The 18,797-nt window shown below is 47.8% G+C and overlaps 2 protein-coding genes across 8 annotated transcripts in view; both read right to left on the bottom strand.

The window, feature by feature from the left end:
• Positions 1-4,095, bottom strand: part of CKAP5 (cytoskeleton associated protein 5) — a 54,879-nt gene extending 50,784 nt beyond the window's left edge. For 3 of the 5 annotated variants that reach the window (XM_072038689.1, XM_027459343.3, XM_027459345.3), the window contains exon 1: positions 3,941-4,095. The gene's annotated coding sequence lies outside the window, so the exon portion shown is untranslated. Of the gene's footprint in view, positions 1-916; positions 940-3,845 lie in introns of those variants that run through there. The other 2 variants (XM_072038687.1, XM_072038688.1) reach the window with 2 other exon arrangements.
• Positions 4,096-6,191: 2,096 nt separating this feature from the next.
• The window catches only part of LRP4 (LDL receptor related protein 4), a 73,995-nt gene continuing 61,389 nt past the window's right edge, over positions 6,192-18,797 (bottom strand). For 2 of the 3 annotated variants that reach the window (XM_072038690.1, XM_027459348.3), the window contains exons 23-38: positions 18,231-18,371; positions 17,440-17,526; positions 17,061-17,232; positions 16,815-16,977; positions 16,344-16,569; positions 14,668-14,971; positions 14,127-14,345; positions 13,846-13,980; positions 13,557-13,665; positions 13,096-13,240; positions 12,474-12,587; positions 12,049-12,172; positions 11,320-11,387; positions 10,722-10,809; positions 10,045-10,186; positions 6,192-8,274 (exon numbers count right to left, since the gene is read on the bottom strand). In XM_072038690.1, the coding sequence (XP_071894791.1) occupies positions 7,939-8,274; positions 10,045-10,186; positions 10,722-10,809; positions 11,320-11,387; positions 12,049-12,172; positions 12,474-12,587; positions 13,096-13,240; positions 13,557-13,665; positions 13,846-13,980; positions 14,127-14,345; positions 14,668-14,971; positions 16,344-16,569; positions 16,815-16,977; positions 17,061-17,232; positions 17,440-17,526; positions 18,231-18,371 (2,573 nt within the window). In that variant the 3' untranslated portion in view covers positions 6,192-7,938. Of the gene's footprint in view, positions 8,275-9,411; positions 9,481-10,044; positions 10,187-10,721; positions 10,810-11,319; positions 11,388-12,048; positions 12,173-12,473; positions 12,588-13,095; positions 13,241-13,556; positions 13,666-13,845; positions 13,981-14,126; positions 14,346-14,667; positions 14,972-16,343; positions 16,570-16,814; positions 16,978-17,060; positions 17,233-17,439; positions 17,527-18,230; positions 18,372-18,797 lie in introns of all 3 variants that reach the window. The other variant, XM_072038691.1, reaches the window with a different exon arrangement.

The raw sequence follows: 18,797 nt of genomic DNA, 5'->3' as shown, positions 1-18,797 counted from the left end.
CTGAAGAGGCCTGCAAAAAGCTGAAGAGTCAGAAGAACTTTGTCACGATGACCATTTGCTTTCCAGCTTCAGTCTGCACAGTAACAAGCAGCTTTAAACACACACACACGCAAGAAAAACAGAAGGCTATCTGCTGCTTAGGCCATAAAAATTTCCTCATCTTTTAGAGGCCGGCAATTTCAATTAGAAGATGCAAAATACACAGGCTCTTGAAAGGAAAGCAGGGCCTCGGAATAATGAAGATCAAATAGGAGAAATACACGGTTAAAAGGAATTGCTTTGCAGGCTGCGGAGTGCATGGCACAGCTCCTCGCAGCTCCAGGAGCACTGGAATGGCACACAAGAGTAAACAGCATCACATTCTTCTGCCTGCTCTAATGCATTTGTCCTGAGCAGGCTCAGTGACATCTTAATAGCAACGCTGCTAAGTTATTGGTGAGGGAGACAGCTCATTTCTCTGGGATACATTTCAAGGCACAGTCCCCTCAAATGACTTAGGTGCGTGGAAATAGCCTCGAAGTGAGAGACGAGGCAAAACAAACCGACCTCCTGCTTACAGATCCATATTTGCGATTCCTTCCCACAGGGGGAAGCCCGCAGCAAAGCCCACCTGACACAGCAGAGAGCGGGGAGAAGGGCAGTGCCAGGGGCACGGCTGTGCGCCCTGAGGTGACCGTGAGGGCAGATGGCTGGTGGGAGGGGGGGCAGCAGGGGTGGGGAGCCTGGGCGCTGCCAAAGCAGGCGAGGCCCCCGGGATGCTCCCTAGGAGGCCGGCGGGGGGCTGCTGCCACGGGGAAGCCCCCGGGAGCCACCACCCGGGCAGGATGGTGCAGCCCCGCCCGCATTGTCTGCGGCCTCGCCTCGCCTCAGCGCCGGGCCCTGCCCGCGCCCCCCCCCGCGCCCCGGCCCCACTCACCTGGCGGCCCCGGCCCGGCTCCGGCGGCGGGGAGGCGGCGAGGGCAGGGCCGGGCCGGGCCGGGCCGTGCCGGGCTGGAAGCGCCGCCCCGCGGGCGGGCGGGGCCGGGGGCGCCGCGGCGGGGCCGGGGCCCGGGGGCGGGGGGAGCCGGCCCCAGCCCGGCCAGACAGACAAAGGCGGGCAGGGCAGCGCCGGCACCCCGCGGCCACGGGGGTTCCCCCGGGGCAGCTCCGCCGGCCCCCGGCTGCTGCGGGGGCGCTGCCGGGCACCACGCGGCTCCCCTGCCCCTGCCCCGCAGGGTCTCTAAATCAAGCCCCCGACGCCGCCCGCTGCGAGGCCGGGGTTAAATGAACCAGGCGGGGACCTTTGTAACCAGCGGGGGGGCACCGAGAAGCGTGCTGGTGGCTGTACGGGTCCCCCCGCCCTGCCCTGTGTTGTCCCCAAACCAGCCGCGGCCTGCATCCCATCCTACTCCCGCAGGGGTTTCACAACACGTAGTCAATATTTTATAGATAAATTAGCAACATAACGTAATACGTTTCTTTTAAGGGACGGAAGAGCACATCCAGCTGGAACAATGGGACAGAGGAGAAATGGGAAGGGGAAAAAGAAACAATCAGATAATCGCTGACTCCGACTTCGTAAAGCCTGTAATTAGGATTTCCAAGTATTTACCGCTCTCAAGGGTCCTTCAAGTCATACTCCCTGCACAACAAAACCTTCATATCAGATACTTAAGATTTGGAGACAATTATTTCCACCCCACAAAGCACTCAGATCAACTTCCCAACTGCATGCACAGTTCAGGATGTTCCTAACCAACCTACAAAGGGATGCACGGAGCTGGTGCAGGCAGCAGATGACAATTAGCCAGGGTAGCAAAGGAGGGGGAAAAAAAAGGATTGACTGAAAAAGCTCACAACGTGACAAGTGAATTTCAGCTGTAAATTCATCACCTTGCACACAGAGGCACGGGAGAAAAACAAGTCGTAACGTGAGCTGGAAGGCAGGTTTTTGGAACTGACAGGGAAACGGGAACACAATGTCTGTCAAACTGTAAGGTCTACACGAGATTAGCAGCTCCACAGTGGCACAGGCCAGGTTTTTGGGAGACACAGGCCCAGATTACATAACTGGCCCACATCAGGGGAAGGACAAGAGTCAGCATGGAAACAAGTCCCACAGATCCAAGTCACACGGGCATGAGAACCAGCAATACCCATCCATTAGCACGCATTCATTTTTTAATATTAAGTTAGCAAATAAGAAGTCTTGCATCAATACAGATTTAAAGCAGTCTCTCTTTCATGCCTTGAAAATCCAACTTCCATCTATTTTTGTGCAGGTGCCACAAATAATTTTTTCCATAGCAGGCCCCCTAGTTAATATTCCCAATTTTGTGTTCTTTAGAATTACCTTCAATAAACGCATCTATAACACCATTGACAACCAGCTCACTGTACCTGATTGCTGCTTTTGTTGCTACTACCTTGATACATCCATTTCTTGGTGAAGCTTAAAAGCTTTAACCCTATTACAATTGTCTGAAGGGGAAAAAAGAAGGCGTGTCTATAGGTTTTGAATGGAGGAAACCAACAAGAACAGCAAAGTTTTAAGGAAAGGGAAGCATGAGGGAAGAGACAGCGCAACAAAATCCTAATTTTTGCCCAACCAATCAATCTGATCCTGGACAGCAGAAGTGTCAATACTGTAACAGCAGCTTGCACCCCATCACTCTTCTTTCTGGCTTGATGCTATTGCAAAGCTTCAATAATAATAGATTTCTATTAGTAGCCTTTCATAATACTTCAATATTTGAGACTAGCAGCATTTGGAAACATGCGTCTTTACAGTTTCCAACTAATTAGCATGCTAATTGAAAGTGTAGCGCAATGCCTTCTCCAACACAGCAGTAATAAGGGAGGAAGGTCTCCCACAGCTGGCAGCCCAGCATCCTGACAGCTACTCCTTCCTTCCCCACTTGCAGAGGGCAATTTGTAATAGCACCGTGGTTTAGTACAAGCACTGGAGGGTCTAATACTAAACGTAACATAAGATTCAGAAAAAAAAAAATTCCTCAACATAATTAGATAGCTGATACACACTGAACAAAAATCAGATAGCAGGTTGTAGCAGAAGAGTTTGGAGTGTTTGGGGGGATGGTTGTGCTTTGTTTTGTTTGTTTTAAACAGCAGAGTCCAGGCCTGCTTGTGCTGCACATTAGTTTCATTCCCCAGCCTCTGCTGCACAATCCTGTGGGCCCCTTGCTGGGAAAACTGCAGATTCTGGAGGACCCCCCCCCCAGCAACGTGAGAGCTCCTGTGTTAAGGAGGATCACAAGACTGTGACTCAGAACTAGAATGAAGCCGACGAGGAGAGGGGTGGGGGGATCCCACACTGCTGCCTGCTACAGAGCGCTCAGCACCTGGGGACGGGCCCAGGGGACGGAGGACCAACCCCTGAGCCGCAGGAGCGTTGGCAGGTTTTGCTGTGAGGCCGTCATTATCTCGAGGGACGCCTTCCCCAGGTGATTCGCGAAGGGAAGCCATCCCCGCACAAGGGCTGGGAGGTGGGGGGGGGCGAGAGGCCAGCAAAACGCCTCCGTGACGGGGCTCCAGCAGCGAGCCGAGCCCGGCCACCTCCCGGGAGCGAAGCCAGCAGCTCCCAGTACCCCCCAGTACCTCCCCGCCGCGATGCCACGAGCGACGCAGCCGCGGCCCCGCCAGGCCCCAGCCGCCTGCACGGCGCAGGCCGCGGCCTCCCCCGCTCCCAGTCCCCCCCTCACAGCGCGGCAGCGGCCCGGGGGCAGCGGGGGGGAGGGGAAGGCCGGCGCCTTCCCGCAGGGGGGCGGCAGCGCCGCTCCCGGGGCCGCGGCCCCCTGACAGGGCGGAGGGCCCGGCGCTAGGCCTAGCGGAGGGCCGGGGCCTACCTCAGCCCTCAGCGGCCTCCGTGGGCCCGGCGGAGCGCGGCGGGAGGCGGCGGCGGGGGCCCGGCAGAGCGCGGCGGAGCGGGGGCGGCTCTCACCTGGCCGCCGCGGGTCGGGCGCGGCGAGTGTCCGGCCGCTGCTCGGCGCCGTTTGAAATCGCTCCCCCCGCCCGCACCTCCCAGTGTCCTCCTCGCCCATTGGCCCGCGCCCGCCCCGCCCGCTGCCACAGCCGCGCTCCTCATTGGGCCGTTTGAATCCGGCAGCGGCGAGGCCCGGCCCGGCCCTGAGGAGAGCCCCGCGAGCTGAGGGGGCTGCGGCCGGGGGGAGCCGCCCTCAGCACGGGGGGACCCAGGGGGGCGGCTTCGGGACCCAAAGCCTCTCCCCCTGCCCCTGTGCCCCCCGCCCCACCCAGGGGACGTGCATTAAATAAAAAATGAGGTGTCAAAGCATTTGTGCGTGGCCTCGGTGTGATCACTCCTGTGCAATTTCAGAGGTTGTGGAGGAATAAAGCAGAAGTTTTTGGAATGGTGTCGGTGGTGGTCTGCTCCCCCAGAAACAGCAGGGAATGCGAGATCAGCACCAGGAGTGGGCAGGCAGTTCCTACTGAACGTGTCCTTCAGTATTCTGCCCCTTCGTTAAGCTCTGTTATTAAAAAAAGGCCCCAGCCAGCACCTCCTCTTCTTCAGGGCTCTGTTTTCCACCAGGCAGAGAGCACGAAACAACCCTTTTCTTTGTCATACGCTGCTGGAGAGCAGTCATCCTGAGACTTCCCATAAAAAAATAAAAAGGCCACACTGCTGGGCTGTCCCCATGTCAAAATGGTAAAGGGAAAAACGCCAAGTAGGGACAGGGTGAGAGTACGTGTAGAAGTAGGGACTTAAAGGTGAGTGGAGGGAGCTGGCCCTTGCTTCAAAGCTTTAGTGACAGAAGTGTGTGTGACACTGCTGATGGAAGCTACCCCTGTCCCTTCCTACCTTTGTGTTCCTCTCAACTGAAACTAAGGTGAGGTTTTGTGCAAACAGGTCTGAGAGCTCCTCTGTCCAAGGAGAGTCCAAATAACATGCACGATTCACAACCAAAAGCCAGGCAGAGTGGTTAAGAAAAGCTAAATTTATATTAAATTATCATCAACCCCTAAAATACTGAACACAGTGGTTAAATAACTCCAGAAAGTCCGATGTCTCCAGTGAGTAACGTTAAAACCATTACACAGGAACACAGGGAAATCACTGATGTTAGCTCAGGACAGACAGGAGAGAGGTTTGCTTTTTACATAGTAAATCAGTGCTCAAGAGATCATCCTCCAGTGGCCTTTTTACATTCTTAGCAGCCTAAGTGCAATGAGGGTCTTCTCTTCCCCAGAATGGGGAAACACGATGCACCCCCGCGGCAGCATCTCACTGGAGCTTTCTCCATACTTTAAGAAACTAATTTTAGTCCACCTCACTTGCAGAGGAGAGACTGGGGGATGTTTTGGTGCCTTTCTGCTGTATTCTTCTCATGAATGGTTGTTAGGCTGGAGTATGCAAGGTCCCTCCTCAGAAGCAGCAGAGGATAAACCAAGGTGGAGACCACAAGCACCATTAGTTGTTGGAAGGACTGACTGGGTTTTCCTTTCCCTTCTGCACTCATGACTTGGACAGCAATTATTTCAACAGGCTTGGCTGAACCTCAAGGGCCAGTCTGGACAGATGTTTCCTTTCACCCCTGTCCCACCTCAGGAGGTTGGTGCACACTTACAGAGCTACTGAGGAAAAGTAAATAAATAAAAAAAAGCTCCTGCTCTCCCACAAGTCAAAGTCTTCCTCCCCTGTCCTTCACTCCCAGCTCTAACGCCCCTGCCCCTACACGTGGCTTCTGTTCAGATTGAGCCTTGTGCCTGTGCTTCAGCCTTTGATGTCCCCGATGAGGCAGCCTAGACCGACCAGGTCCGTGTCAGTGATACACAATCCTTTCTCAGTCCCCACCTGAGTCCACACCTCAATCCAGAACTGCCCCCGCCCAACAAAAAAAAAAAAGTTTCCCATGCTGGAGTCAATCAAATAAATAATTAAATAAAAATCTAATAAAAAACAATCCCTCTGGGAGTAGGGAAGAGTCCCACATTAACACAGGGAGATATCCAAGCCTTCGCTCCAGCTTGTTTTCCACAGCAACACACACCAGTCAGCCCAATGGTGCAATTATGAACAGTTTCAAGCCACCTAGCCAGGGCAAAGCTGCAACCTTCCCCTTGCTGCAAAGCTACCTCTGGTGTAAAATGTACAGCCAACCCACCAGCAACCGTCACGTTTTCAGGGGCAGCAGGACTGTTAGTATATGAACAAGGTTAGAGCAGAGTAGGATTGATTTTCCTTTTTTTTTTTTTTTTTTTTTTTTTTTTACTAGCTGGAAAAATATTGCACAGGAGATGTATCCTCCCCTGCACCTCTACCGTATGCTTTGCTCTCTTTACACCATGGGTGGGAATGTACTTGGCTTCTTCCTAGGAGATAAAGAGGTCACAGTTTGCCGTGAGAAATTCTTCACTGGAAAGTTCTGCTTCCAAGTATCTGGTTTAACACTTACTATTTTACCATGATAGTATTCGTGTAACTTGAGGGGTTGATTTAAATCTCATTTCTGAAGAAGCGTCAAGAGACATTTTCTCAATCTTTTTTCCTGCCTGAACAAACAGATGACAAGAGAAGTCAGGACACTATGAAAAGGTGGCAACAGTCCTTGGGAGCGTGCAAGCTCCAGCTGCTGCTGGGTTGTAACTGCAAGGGTAGAATTACCCCCCTAGAGGGTAAAGGCCTTGGAGGCCAGAGAACAACTGAAGCTCACACAGCTGATGGGAAAAACAACTTTGCAAGGAGAGCTCTTTAGTAGAACAGCAGGGCTTAAAGTGCTATTCTCTCTGACAAACTATTTTAAAATGGCCCTTGCAGCTCCGTGATTATCGTCTCCAACTCTAGGTCAAACACACTCGGCTTTGTAATAAACCAGCTCCTAACTGTTAGCACTGAGGGTGCCCCTGGGGGAGGCTTGACCTAGGAATTCCTTTTTCCCTTGCTACGGTAATCAAAGGTCATAAAGGCCAAGAGAACTGGGACCTGTTCAGTTCCAAAAGAACTGGAACTGGTGGGGATTTAGCAATTTTATTTTTATTTTATATATATATATATATATATATATATTTATATATATCAATTATGCAAAGGCAAGAGTAAAACTTGGGTCTGGCTGAGATGCATTTCCTCCCATTAGCTCTCTAGAGCTACGAACAATACCGGTTTATTCTTTCCTCAAGTACAGCACTCTGACTCCAGTACCCACAGGGAGCAGTTTTGAAAGGACGACTTGCTGACTCTTATTTTTCTGGAACAGAAATATTTTTCAAGAGGAAAGGGGAGAAACAGGAGCAGTGTCCACTGCCAGCAACAGACACAGTGCTCCGATCTGAGAATTCTGTAAGGATTTTTACTAGCAGATGGGAACGTAAACAGTGATGCTCTCCTGAAGTGTCACGGCAACTGTGGTTACCCTCTTTATGCCCTCAAAAGGTGACCTGACGCTGTGTCACTGTCCCCTTGAGCCCCAGAGTATACTCCATCTATTCCAAAACATCTCTCCAGTCAGAGACCCCACAACATAAAGCCTCAAAGAGTGCTGCTAGTGCTGGAATGACTAGGGGAACTTCTGTGACCAGGAGCTAGCGTCGAGGCAGCTCTGCTCTCTTCATGGGCATCGACTGTGAGCTGGACGGCACGGGACTTGCAGGTTGCCAGAGAACACAGAACCTGGACCAGATTCAGGCCAAAGGAGTCACTGCAAAAGTTAACGTGGCAGCTTCCAGGAAAAGGGAACATATAAATAAACCACAGACAGTGAAAATGAGCCAAAAGGGTCTCTGGGTTCCAACCCACCCATCCTCCCCCTCCAACCACAACAGCACAGCTGCCCAAGCTCATTGCTGAAAGGCAGTCACAGTCTCTGGGCCCCTCACAAGAGAGGCTAGTCTCTGTGCCCTTCCTTGCCTGCAGGCAGAGTCCTGTCTTTTTTGTGCAGAGCAAAGGCTAGGGAGGGTACGAGCATTTCCAAAGGAGCGTGTACTTTAGACCTCGCTCTCCGTGGAGGGCTTGCGTTGGTGTTTCCAGCCTGTGTCTGGGAGTGAGCCCCGCCGTTCAGGAGTGGCTGCTGCTGTGTTAACGCTGCTGCATTCAGACTGTTCTTCCTGAAGCAGCTGCTCAGTTTCAGTGTCATCCAGTGAACCAGAACTAGCCTGGATAGAGACCGTGTCCGTCTTCATGCAAACGTGGTCCCGGAGGATCCCTCCTCGAGAGCTCCGAATTTGCTTAAGGTCATCCCACTCTGAATCATCACTGGATAAAAGGCATATGCCCTCCACAATCTTTATCTTCTCCTTGGTGTAGCTGTGGTCAGGACCAGTCTAAGGAGCAGAGAGATGAGTGAAAAAACAATACATCTATGTAAAAATAAGGCAAAGAGCAAAGCAGAGTTGGCACAAAGCATGAAGCAGATAACAGGCTGGACCTCCATGTAAACAGCCACTGGCTCTCACTGTCACAATGGCAAAACCCATTCTAAGTTCCCCGTCAGTTCTTCACCCTTCCCCAGATACAATCGTCCCTGCAAGAGCTCTCATTACAAACTCCAGGAGCCTTCAAATCATAGAAGGGGAATAAGCATGAGGTAGCTCTCCTAATTCAATTATTTAGAACCCCTAGCAGCAGGGAGCAAGGATATTGAGCCTAAAAAGGAGTTAAACAGGAAGTAACCAAACAGCCAAAAAGAAAAAAAATAAATAAAAAAGAAAAACCCACCAAAACATGGAAAGCAGAAGGAGCTAGAAAACTTCATGGTAAAAATAGGTAGGGCTAGTGAATTGATATCTGAGTCATTCTAGATTCAGCTCTCAGGAAGGCACAGCTGGAACACCACTGTTGAGTCCGAGCTCCACAGTGATACGGGGAAGCAGATTATAGGGAAATGATGGAAATCATTATGGTCATGCTAACCTCTGATAAGATTAAAGTAAAGAATCTGTCTTACTTGGCTCACTGACAAGTAAGGAGCATTAGAACATCTGATGTATACCCTGGGAAGAAAGTGGAGTGAGAGGGGAATACATCTGGGCATATGTAAAAGCAGCAGAAGTAAGTGGTAAGGATGTGGATTTCCAAAGGAATCATCCTGTCTTATCCTTACTAGGCAAGGCTAAAATTGCAGGAAAGTTTGGGAAATCTATTAGGTAGCATATTTGAAAAACAAAGCCAGGGAAAACTCTTCTTTGCATAAGTCTTGTCATGATCCCTGCTAGAGGAGCTAAGTGATTTAACAGGCTATCATAAATACTTGAACAGAAATTACTTTTCAGATCTCACATACTAAGTAGCCAAAGCCAAGACCAGAGAAAGTGACCTCAACTTTCTTGGCAGACAGTAGAACTGATTTAAGGACATAAAAGCCGAGGAAAAAACAAGAAAGAGGAATTAGTATGGGACAGCCACACAACACAGCTTGAGTGAGGGAGGCAGGATCAAACACACACATAGAATAGTGATACCTGACGTGAGGATGTGGATGGAAATCAGAAGAGGGAAGATGAGAAACTATCTGAGTGATAAGAAAGCTTCTGAGGAGAAAACAGAGGAGAAACTAAGTGCTGCAAGACATCTTATTAAACCCTCTCCATCCTGCCATGCGCACAAGGTGGACCTCTGGAGGGCCTTTCAAGTGCCACATTTAGTAAGAGCTCCAGTTCTCACCCTACCCCACCCCTTCCATGAAGTGCACAGCCAGGAGCCGTGTTCTTGTTACCGAATTCTTTCTGCCTTCCTTGTTCCCCTGGTGAATGCCGAAAGCAGCCCTGGGGCAACAGTCACCAACCAGGACTGTGCCCAGGGAAGACAATTCCCTTTGACTCCTATACTTCAGCAGCCAACATCCAATGCAAATGAAATATAAGACACTGTGGGAGTGGAGAAGAAGCACAGAGCTAAAGACAGGCCCAATTCACTACAGCTCACTAGGGAAGAAATGCTGCTGCTTGGAGGAGCCTGAGAAAATTACTGAAGCTGTCCCTCCAGTGTCCTAAATGGTAAATGCTGACAGAGCTGCAACATCTTCACATGTGAAAGCCTGTTATACCTAACAGCAGCTTGAACTCATCTTCCATATCTTTAGTAGCAGCTCTTACCTCTTTCTTATAGCACAACTGGTTGTACATTGTTGGCTTGGGAATCGCTTCAATCTTCACCTCCTGGGTAGATGTCCGATATGAAGGATTGCTGTAGGTTAGGTTCCCCAGGCCAGGGTCTGTGAACTTGGACTTATTATGCCTAGAGGAAGAGAGCTGTTAGAAAAGAGAAAGAGCCCTTCTGCCAGGATCTGAAGCTCCTGAGTGCTCAGTGAATGGAAAGCTCCAGCAATCTTCACTGCCCCTCAAAGAGAGGGGGAACACTGGTTTCACCAGGCTCTTCAGCTACCAGTATACTCTACTCACTAACTATCAGTGCAGCAAGGCTCTGCCATGTAACCACTAAAGCTATACTGGCAATAATCGGAGAAGCTACGTGGCAGAGCGCACACAGGCCCACACATGTACTGAGATATGAATCACCTCACATCCCCATCCATAACTTCTAAGCTCGCTGCAGAAAATTTAGCCAATACTGCTTCAAAAATATGTGCACGCCCAACACTTCAAAGGAACAGTACTGATCTTGCTAATACAATCATCAGACACTGCTTACAAATGAAAACAAAGGGATTGTCTTTCTTCATTGGCATTTACAAAGTGTTATTCAGGAGGTTTCTGCTCTTAAACAGGCTAGATTTTACTGTGGTCCAGGAGAAGCGGAAAAGATCGCTTACCTATATATAATGAAAGCAGCAATAAGCAGCAAAATAAACAAGATGCTGAGAAGGCCCCCAATAATGTAGCTAACATGCAGTCCTTCTCCTGAAAGAGAACAGCAAGGGTACATTATACACTTTCCTTAACTTCCACTGGATAATTCTGATCTCAGTAACAAAATACAGAAGTATGTAAAGTGAAACGTCAACACACAAAGGTTTAGTAAAGGGTTTTATTTGACATATGAACAAATTCATTCCTCCCACCCAGGCCCCAGCAAACCAGGAGCATCAAGATCTTTGTAATGGGGCTGCATAAAGATGAGTTAGACCTCCTTGCTAACAGCTTATTTGTGCATTGAGAAGCCATTAACCTAACCAACCATGCCTCACTAAACACAAAGAGGATGGTGAAGCGGAGTAACATTAGAGAGAGCCCAATGGATGAAGGAGGAGATGAAAGAAAACAGTATTCTTCACACCAAAGTGGCGTTTGGAAAAGTCCCCATATAGGCTAGTGAATGTGTATGTCTGTTACTCATTTTCAGATACATTTTGCTCAGAAAGCATTTGAGGAATTAAGGATCAAGTTTAAGAGCAAAGAAAGGGAACTCACCCGCTGTTGCCAACACTGCCTCATTGGCATGGGTACACAAGCCTCGTATAGCATCTTTGTCGGAGCAGCTGAATGACAAAAGGACTCAGTTAGTATCCTGTTACTGAAAGTAATACCAAAAGTATCAAAAGACAGGATGGAACAGGCTAGCACTGAAATCCCTTCCATTTCCAACTCAACAACAGGAGCCCTCCATTCTCCTCTCTAGTTCCCTCCTGCATCCAGAGGAGAGAGGACCTCCTATGTGTATTTCACTAGATCACAACATTCTCAGTGTCAGTGCTGAAGCAAAAATCACAGTGCTGAAGCAGAAGAAAAAACTTCCTAGAGTCAGCACAGAGATTTTTCTATCCAATAGATTGTATCCAACAAAGCCAAAATTTTGCCTGGTATATTTACAGCCATACATTACCCAGCAAAACCATTTCCTCAGTTGTCTGTGTCAGGTCTGATGCGTTGGAGTGAACTAGAGCAACAAATTCCTGTATCTTCTCAAAATTAAGTTCTTAAAATCAGGAGTTGAAAAATAAATCAAAAGGAGCAACATGGGCTCAGCAGGATTTTAACACTTCATTATGTCTTTATGTCTGTAAAGTCTGGAGCTGGAATAGCCCCTTTTGGCTAAGGAGATGTATATTTGGGTGATGACAGCCAGAGAGAGCTTGCATGTTGCATCTTGCACAAATGGTGACTTTCAAACCCTAACTCCAACAGAACAATAGTACTTACTTTCCTTCCACTGCTTCCAGAGATGTGAGAGGTTTGGCTGTTGAGGTACCCATTCTGCCAGGTGGTGTCTGACTTCTCCCACTTACTCTGGTGGTTTCAGGACCAGGGGGCACCACACCAGGAACTAGAACGACAAAGAAAAATAAAGACGACCCCAACTTTGTGAGACAGATGAACAAGTCTGGTAAGCTGTAGATAGTTTCTGAAATGTGATTGCCATCCCAAACCCAGCCTGTCAAGCAGAAAGGACGGAAGAAAGTTCTGCTCACAGTTGTCTTACTTCCAAGTACAAGACTTTGCAAACTTTTTGCACTAGAGAGCTTCAGATGCTCTGGTTGCCATAGACAAACGAACGCTCAACATGTAAGTAGTGGCAGTGGCTCACATATAGAAGCTACTACCCAAGTGAGGCTCACAAAACTCACCAGTAGAACAGGGCCGCCCATCTGGTTCATCTGGACAGGCACAGACAAAGTCAGAAGCCCTGGCAAAGCAGAGGTGAGTGCAGCCTCCATTGTTCACTCCACAAGCATTAGTACCTGGAAGGAACAAGCAATTTTTAAATCTGTTGCAGATGGCCAGGTAGGAGCCCAACAATCTTTTTTTCTTGCTCAGCCAGAGCTACTTCCTAGAAATTCAGCAAATTATTATTCTCTGGTACATGCCCTATATCTGACTGCTAAGAAAGTGATGACAATAGCCAGATGTTGGTAAGATTAGGATAACCTTGAAAGGAAGGCACTGGAAATCAGTAGACAGGAGCCCAGTCAACACAGCTGCACAGATAAAAAAACAAGCTCACATTCTGTTTTAACACAATGTCAGATGAATAATACAGACAGTGACATTTGCTGATCAAAGCTGTAAGAGAACACAGTCAAGATGTTCTTGGCTGAAATGTCACAGGCAGACAAAGAACGTGCCCAGGGAAGATGCATTAAGTTTGCATCCAAGGAAGGACGTCAACCTCACCTGACGCCTATAGTAGCACTAGATTTCCTTTTGACTCTAATTAACATTTGCCTGAGAGGAGGCCCTCCTATTTACCTGTTTGTCTTTGAGGGGAAACCACAATGATATCCATTAGCCCCTCAACATTGGCCAGGACTGTCTCTTTGTTCCGTCCAGAATATTTGTCCACTCTCTGGATAGATTTGGTTTGCCAGTCAGTCCAGTATATCCATCTGTCCTGCTGCTCAGGGAGATAGCAAGAAGGAAAAAACTCACAGCCATTAGCATGTTTAGCCACATAGACACAGGATACCCATCAAAAACATGTCCCAGTGTCAGAAGGCCCAAAGAAAGGCCTTTTTAACCCCTTCTTGTCATAAAGAAAAAGACTGTGTACACCCCAGAGAAGTTCAGACAAACTTCCTTTGTTAACTCCACAGAAGTACTACCCTATATCTATTTTGATTTCCCCTGGACTATAATAATTGCCTGTCCTCAAACTCCACTGTCCAAACAGCTCAGCAGGGAGAAAGGTATGTGGGGGTAAATCTTCTTACCTGGGTCAGAGCAAAGGGATGTGACACCTGGCTGACCAACACTTGTCGTAGCTTCCCATTGAGATCACAACTCTCTATGCGATCAAGATGTGCATCCACCCAGTAAATCCTGGAGGAACAGGGAAAGAGGTGAGCTTCCACTGATACAATCCCTCTTTACTTTCTAGTCATTTGCTAGCCAAGATGGACTGGACCAATCAAAACATTTCAAGAAACTAAGCTAAAACAGTTAAAGAAAATTTATTATATCCTTTAGTTCTATACAGGTGCAAGAAATCTTTTCACTGACCTCCTTGTGTCATAATCCAAGGTCAATCCATTTGGCCATCCTAGGTCTGTGTTGATCAAGATTTTACGTTCAGAGCCATCCAAGTTTGCCCGTTCAATTTTAGCAATGTGACCCCAATCTGTCCAGAAGAGGTACCTAATGAGATAAGAGGCAAATGCAAGAAAAAAAGAACATTATATTCAGCCTTATTCAGCTAGATGTTTCAGTAAACTGCGTTATTCGGTTTCAGAAAGGCTCATGTGGTCTGTAGTTTGCTTCTCCCAACTATCTGCCCAACCTACCCCTTCTTGGGAAAGACAGCAATGGCTCGGGGCTCATCCAGGCTGTTATTGATCAGCACTTTCCTGGAGCTGCCATCCAGCCTAGCTACTTCTACAGTATTGCGTCCTGTGTCTGTCCAGTAGAGGTTCCTCGCGACCCAGTCCACTGCCAGGCCATCTGTAGTCTTCAGACCCTGACCAATAACAGTTTCCATGTTGCTGCCATTCAGATCAGATCGCCTGAAAAAAAAATCAGTAACAAATGGCAGTGAGGAATGGGTAGCTCCTGACAGGGATCACACAAGAAGGTCCCCCCACCAACAGGATTACTTCATACTGCTACCTCCCAAATCTCTTTTCTCCCCATAATCTCCAGCCGGTTAAAGACACCTTTAGCATACCACATGATGCTGCAGGCCACAGACAAGGCATGAATAGTAGTGTATTGACAGCATCTCATGGTCTCCCCAACTTCCTGGCACACTCCACACAGCTCACTGTGGCACAGAGCACACACAGCTGGGTGACCTGGGCACTGGCCGAGCAGATCACTGGCACCTACCTGATGACATCAAGAAAAACATCTGTGTAGTAAATCTTGCCATCCACACTGTCATAGTCCAGAGAAATGACGTTGTTCAGCTCAGGAACAGGGATGTGCACATCTGTATGGTCACTGGTGTCCAGTGAGATACGACGGATGGAAGCACGGCTAGAGAAAAGTAGGTAGGTCTCTGGAGAAGAATCACACGTCTGCTCATCTCGCTTCAGCTGGATGCCAGTGGGGCAGGCACAGGAAAAGCCAGTGGGGTGAGGCAAGCAAAGGTGGGAGCAGCCACCATTACGAAATCCACATTTATTAAAGCCTTTAGAAGTAGACAAAGCACAGTTTAAGGATCAATGTGGTCCCAGAGAATAAAGCTTTATTTTAAAGTCTACACACACGCACAACTTGCTAGCAGCTGAGTTCATCCTAACTGTAGCCTTACTGGGAATCTACGGCCCTGCATACAGAGATTGTCTCCCTCCAAAATGAATGGTTGGGCAAGGAGAACAGAAAGGCACAGAAGTAGTGGGGAGCACAGGAACAAAATCCTGACCTTTATTCCTTGCTGATCGGTTTTCCCATGGAAAAAGGATCATAGAAATGCTGATAGATTCACAGAACTGCAGCTTAGATTTATTATAGTTGCAAAAAAATAATGCTGACTGAAAGATCCCACCCTGTGGGGAAGCAGCGTGACAATGCACCAGAGGCCAGGCTGACAAAGAAGCTTCTGTTTCAAGTTAGCTGCACACAGTGGCAAATAAACAAAGGCATCAGAGAAGCCTGCTGTAAGTGTCTGACATATTAGGGTCATATCTTCAGTTCCAACTCTTTTTCTTTATTGAAAAGCCAGCATACATTTATTAGGAGGGGATAAGCCCTTAAGGTGCAGGGAGTGGAGGGAATGTAAGAGGGATATGATGGCTAGAGTTTTAGTTAGCTTCAGGTTATACTGTTAAGTTGTACTGTCAAGAGCAATGCTCTACTGTTACTAGTGACAGAGAAGCAGCATAGAGTTTTTTGTAGAAGTACATTTCAGTGGAATTTCCCCAGTATGAAGGGACAACACAAAGCCACAACTCACACTGAAGAGCGAGGAGACAAGATGAGGTTGTATAGGATCCCCAAAAGGTAACATAAGGAATCCCACTCTGGCACAGAATGCATGATATATTAAGAGCTGCTAACAAAGCACAGATCTGTAGAGCAAAGTGGCAAGTGGGAAGATGAAGCATGTGGTGGTTGGGAAAAAAATGACTGAAAATGATTGAAACAAGGTTTCAGCAACTAGCTTAAGAGGAATGATTGCCTTTTGGAGATTTAAAAATAAAAATAAAAAGAGACTGTCCATTGCCAGAACACTCAGGTGAAGTCTAATATTGCATGACCCATTCAGTCTTCCTAAGAACATGACTCTGATGCATGTGATAATGAGGCTGTCAGTGCAATCCAATGAAAGAAATGAGGTGAATGGTCAAAACACATGCAGTAAAAAATAAGAAACAGACCTATGGAGCTGGATAAATAGGGGAAATTATAAAAAAAGATACACAAGAGGGAAGAAGAAAAGCTGATTCTGGTGCTTTATTTCTATCACTCCTTTTTTTTCAAAGGAGTGCTTTCAATGACACAAGGGTTCCCCTAATCACCATATGCAGACACACTCATTTGGGAGCAGCCTAGCAACTCACCCAGGGGCCGTGCCCTGTCGACAGCTTGTATGTCCATGAGGCCAGGCAGGTTTGCCCTCACCAAGATGACATTGGCACCAGTATCCTTGTCAGCCCTGTGAATGCTGCGAGTTTGCCAGTCAGTCCAATAGATGTAAGAGTCCAGCAAAGTCAGGCCATAGGGGTGTTGCACTGGGGACAGCAGGGTGCGGCGGTTAGCACCATTGAGATCTGCAGCCTCAATACGCTGAAGAAAGAAGCAATCACATCAGCAGAACACTCAACAGACTGACCCTCTTGGTAACAGCGACTATATCAAGTGGGAACCAGAGCCTAAGTGATGTTATTCAAGTCCACCCTCCACACAGCCCAAGCTCTTGGAAAAACTTATGTTCCCCTTGTTCTTACAATAGCTTGTTCAAGAGCTTCAAAATAGCCTCCAGGATCTACTAAAAACCCAGTGACAAACCATACTAAAGAACAGAAACAGACCTCAGTGTGTGCGTCAGCCCAGAGCAGCTGGGACCCAGCCTTATCCACTGCCAGTCCATTAGGCCAGCCCAGGTTGTTGCTGATCAACACCACACGTCCTGAGCCATCCATTCCAGAGCGTTCCAGCTTGGCATTCTCGCCCCAGTCTGTCCAGTACATATACCTAGAGAAAAGCAGTAAGTATTATGGAATTAGATGTCAGAAGCTGTGTTCCAACACCTAGATAATGCTCTTGACAACACTAACCCCATCTCGTGGTATAAGGCTATTGCCCGTGGGCTGTCCAGATTCTGCCAGACCAAGACTTTCCTCATGGAGCCATCAAGGTTGCCCACTTCAATACGGTTTGTTCCTGTATCTGTCCAATATATCTTCCTGCCAATAGCATCCACAGCCAGCCCATCCGTAGTCAACAGACCTGAGAAAACACTAAGGTGTATCAGTCACTGCTCATCCTCTCAGCTTACTCAGAAACTTCCAATATTGCCTTTTTGCAACTCATCGGGGAGTTGCTTTATGCTTTGCCTGCCCTTCCACCAAAAATTTAAAGATTATTCCACCGGGAGATCAGAGAATCTCTTTTTTCACACTGCACAAGAGGACCCCAGGACAAAATCACTCTTACCTGTGGTGATGATATCTTCAAATTTGGAGCCATCAAGGGCAGCCCGGCTGATCTTTCGCAGTGTGCTGTCTGACCAGTAAACCTTTCCTGGGTGGAAGAAGAGAAATTAAAATAAATCACTGAAATCCTTAACAATCAGATCCAGGTCTCTGACTACCAGCTAGGCCACTCAAGACTGATCTGACTGCACAGGAATAGCAGCAGCACAAGACTGTTCAGCTAGAGCAATAGAACAATACAAATTATCTTGTTCCAGTTCTTCCCAAAAGGTGTGGTAGCACTGGCTCTGGGGAGTTCTCTGCTGTTCTAACAGTGACCTACACACAAGGTCAGAGAACATATAACGCATTATCAGCTAGTAGTAGTATCCCACGTCTTATTTCTAGCAATGTCCCTGAGGACAGCAATCATATCATCTACCTTACTACACAGCAGTAGGTTTACATCAAGCACAGCATCAGATTTTAGTATAAGCCAATAGTCAGAGCCTCAGCTCTACTGCTGTAATACAATTCAGCAGGAGGAAAGCTTTCTTAAATCCAAAATGGACAGGAACCTTTCCCTGTATAGCACACAGCTTTTGCCACTTAGCTGGGGCTGTCTGTTCTCATGTAGGTATTCCTTTCCTGATATGAAAGGAACATTTGCAGCGTACACTAGAAAAAAAAATCTACCCAAATTCACAATCTACAACAGTAAAATCTGCACCCAGGCCTTTATTCGGACATTTAGATACTGAAGTCACTTATTGCCTCTCAAACAGGCAGTTTGATACACTATGAAGTTCATACCTTCACGAGGATCCACTCCAATTGCAATGGTGTTTTTCATGGTGACATTGACTGAGACAACGACATCTGCAAAGTAGGGAATATCCAGAGAGACCATACGGATGTCAGTCCTTCTGGCAAAGATCAGAAAGCTGGTCATTCCTGCAGAAAGTTGAAAACAGACAGGTATCAGTGAGAAACAAGTCCAGCCAACTGCAAGACCTGATTTATTGAGCATTCTGGAGCCAAAACCCGCTTCAGTGGAAAAGGTGAAGTCTGAGACAGATCTCTGCTTATGGGGAGTTGGGGCACAAGAGCTTTAAAGAATCATTCCACATCACTCAGTATTTCCAAGTTGAAAATGAGTGCACTCGTGGAAGAGTTACTTCTGGTACCATGTGGGGAACAGGAATTAGGAGTTGGCTTTCCTGTTAAGATGTCCAAATGAACGTACCTTGGCCTGAAGCCAAGAGCCTTCCACAATCCTCAAAAAACAGTCAATAGAAGGAGTGAGTACAGATCTACTAAAGGATATAGCACCTTGTAGTTAAAAGTAAGTTAGAGCAAAAGTATGAGGAAAATGTGAAA

Source organism: Anas platyrhynchos, chromosome 5 (assembly GCF_047663525.1).
Source record: "Anas platyrhynchos isolate ZD024472 breed Pekin duck chromosome 5, IASCAAS_PekinDuck_T2T, whole genome shotgun sequence".
Classification (NCBI taxonomy): domain Eukaryota; kingdom Metazoa; phylum Chordata; class Aves; order Anseriformes; family Anatidae; genus Anas; species Anas platyrhynchos.
This window is presented reverse-complemented; position numbering and strand designations above follow the sequence as displayed.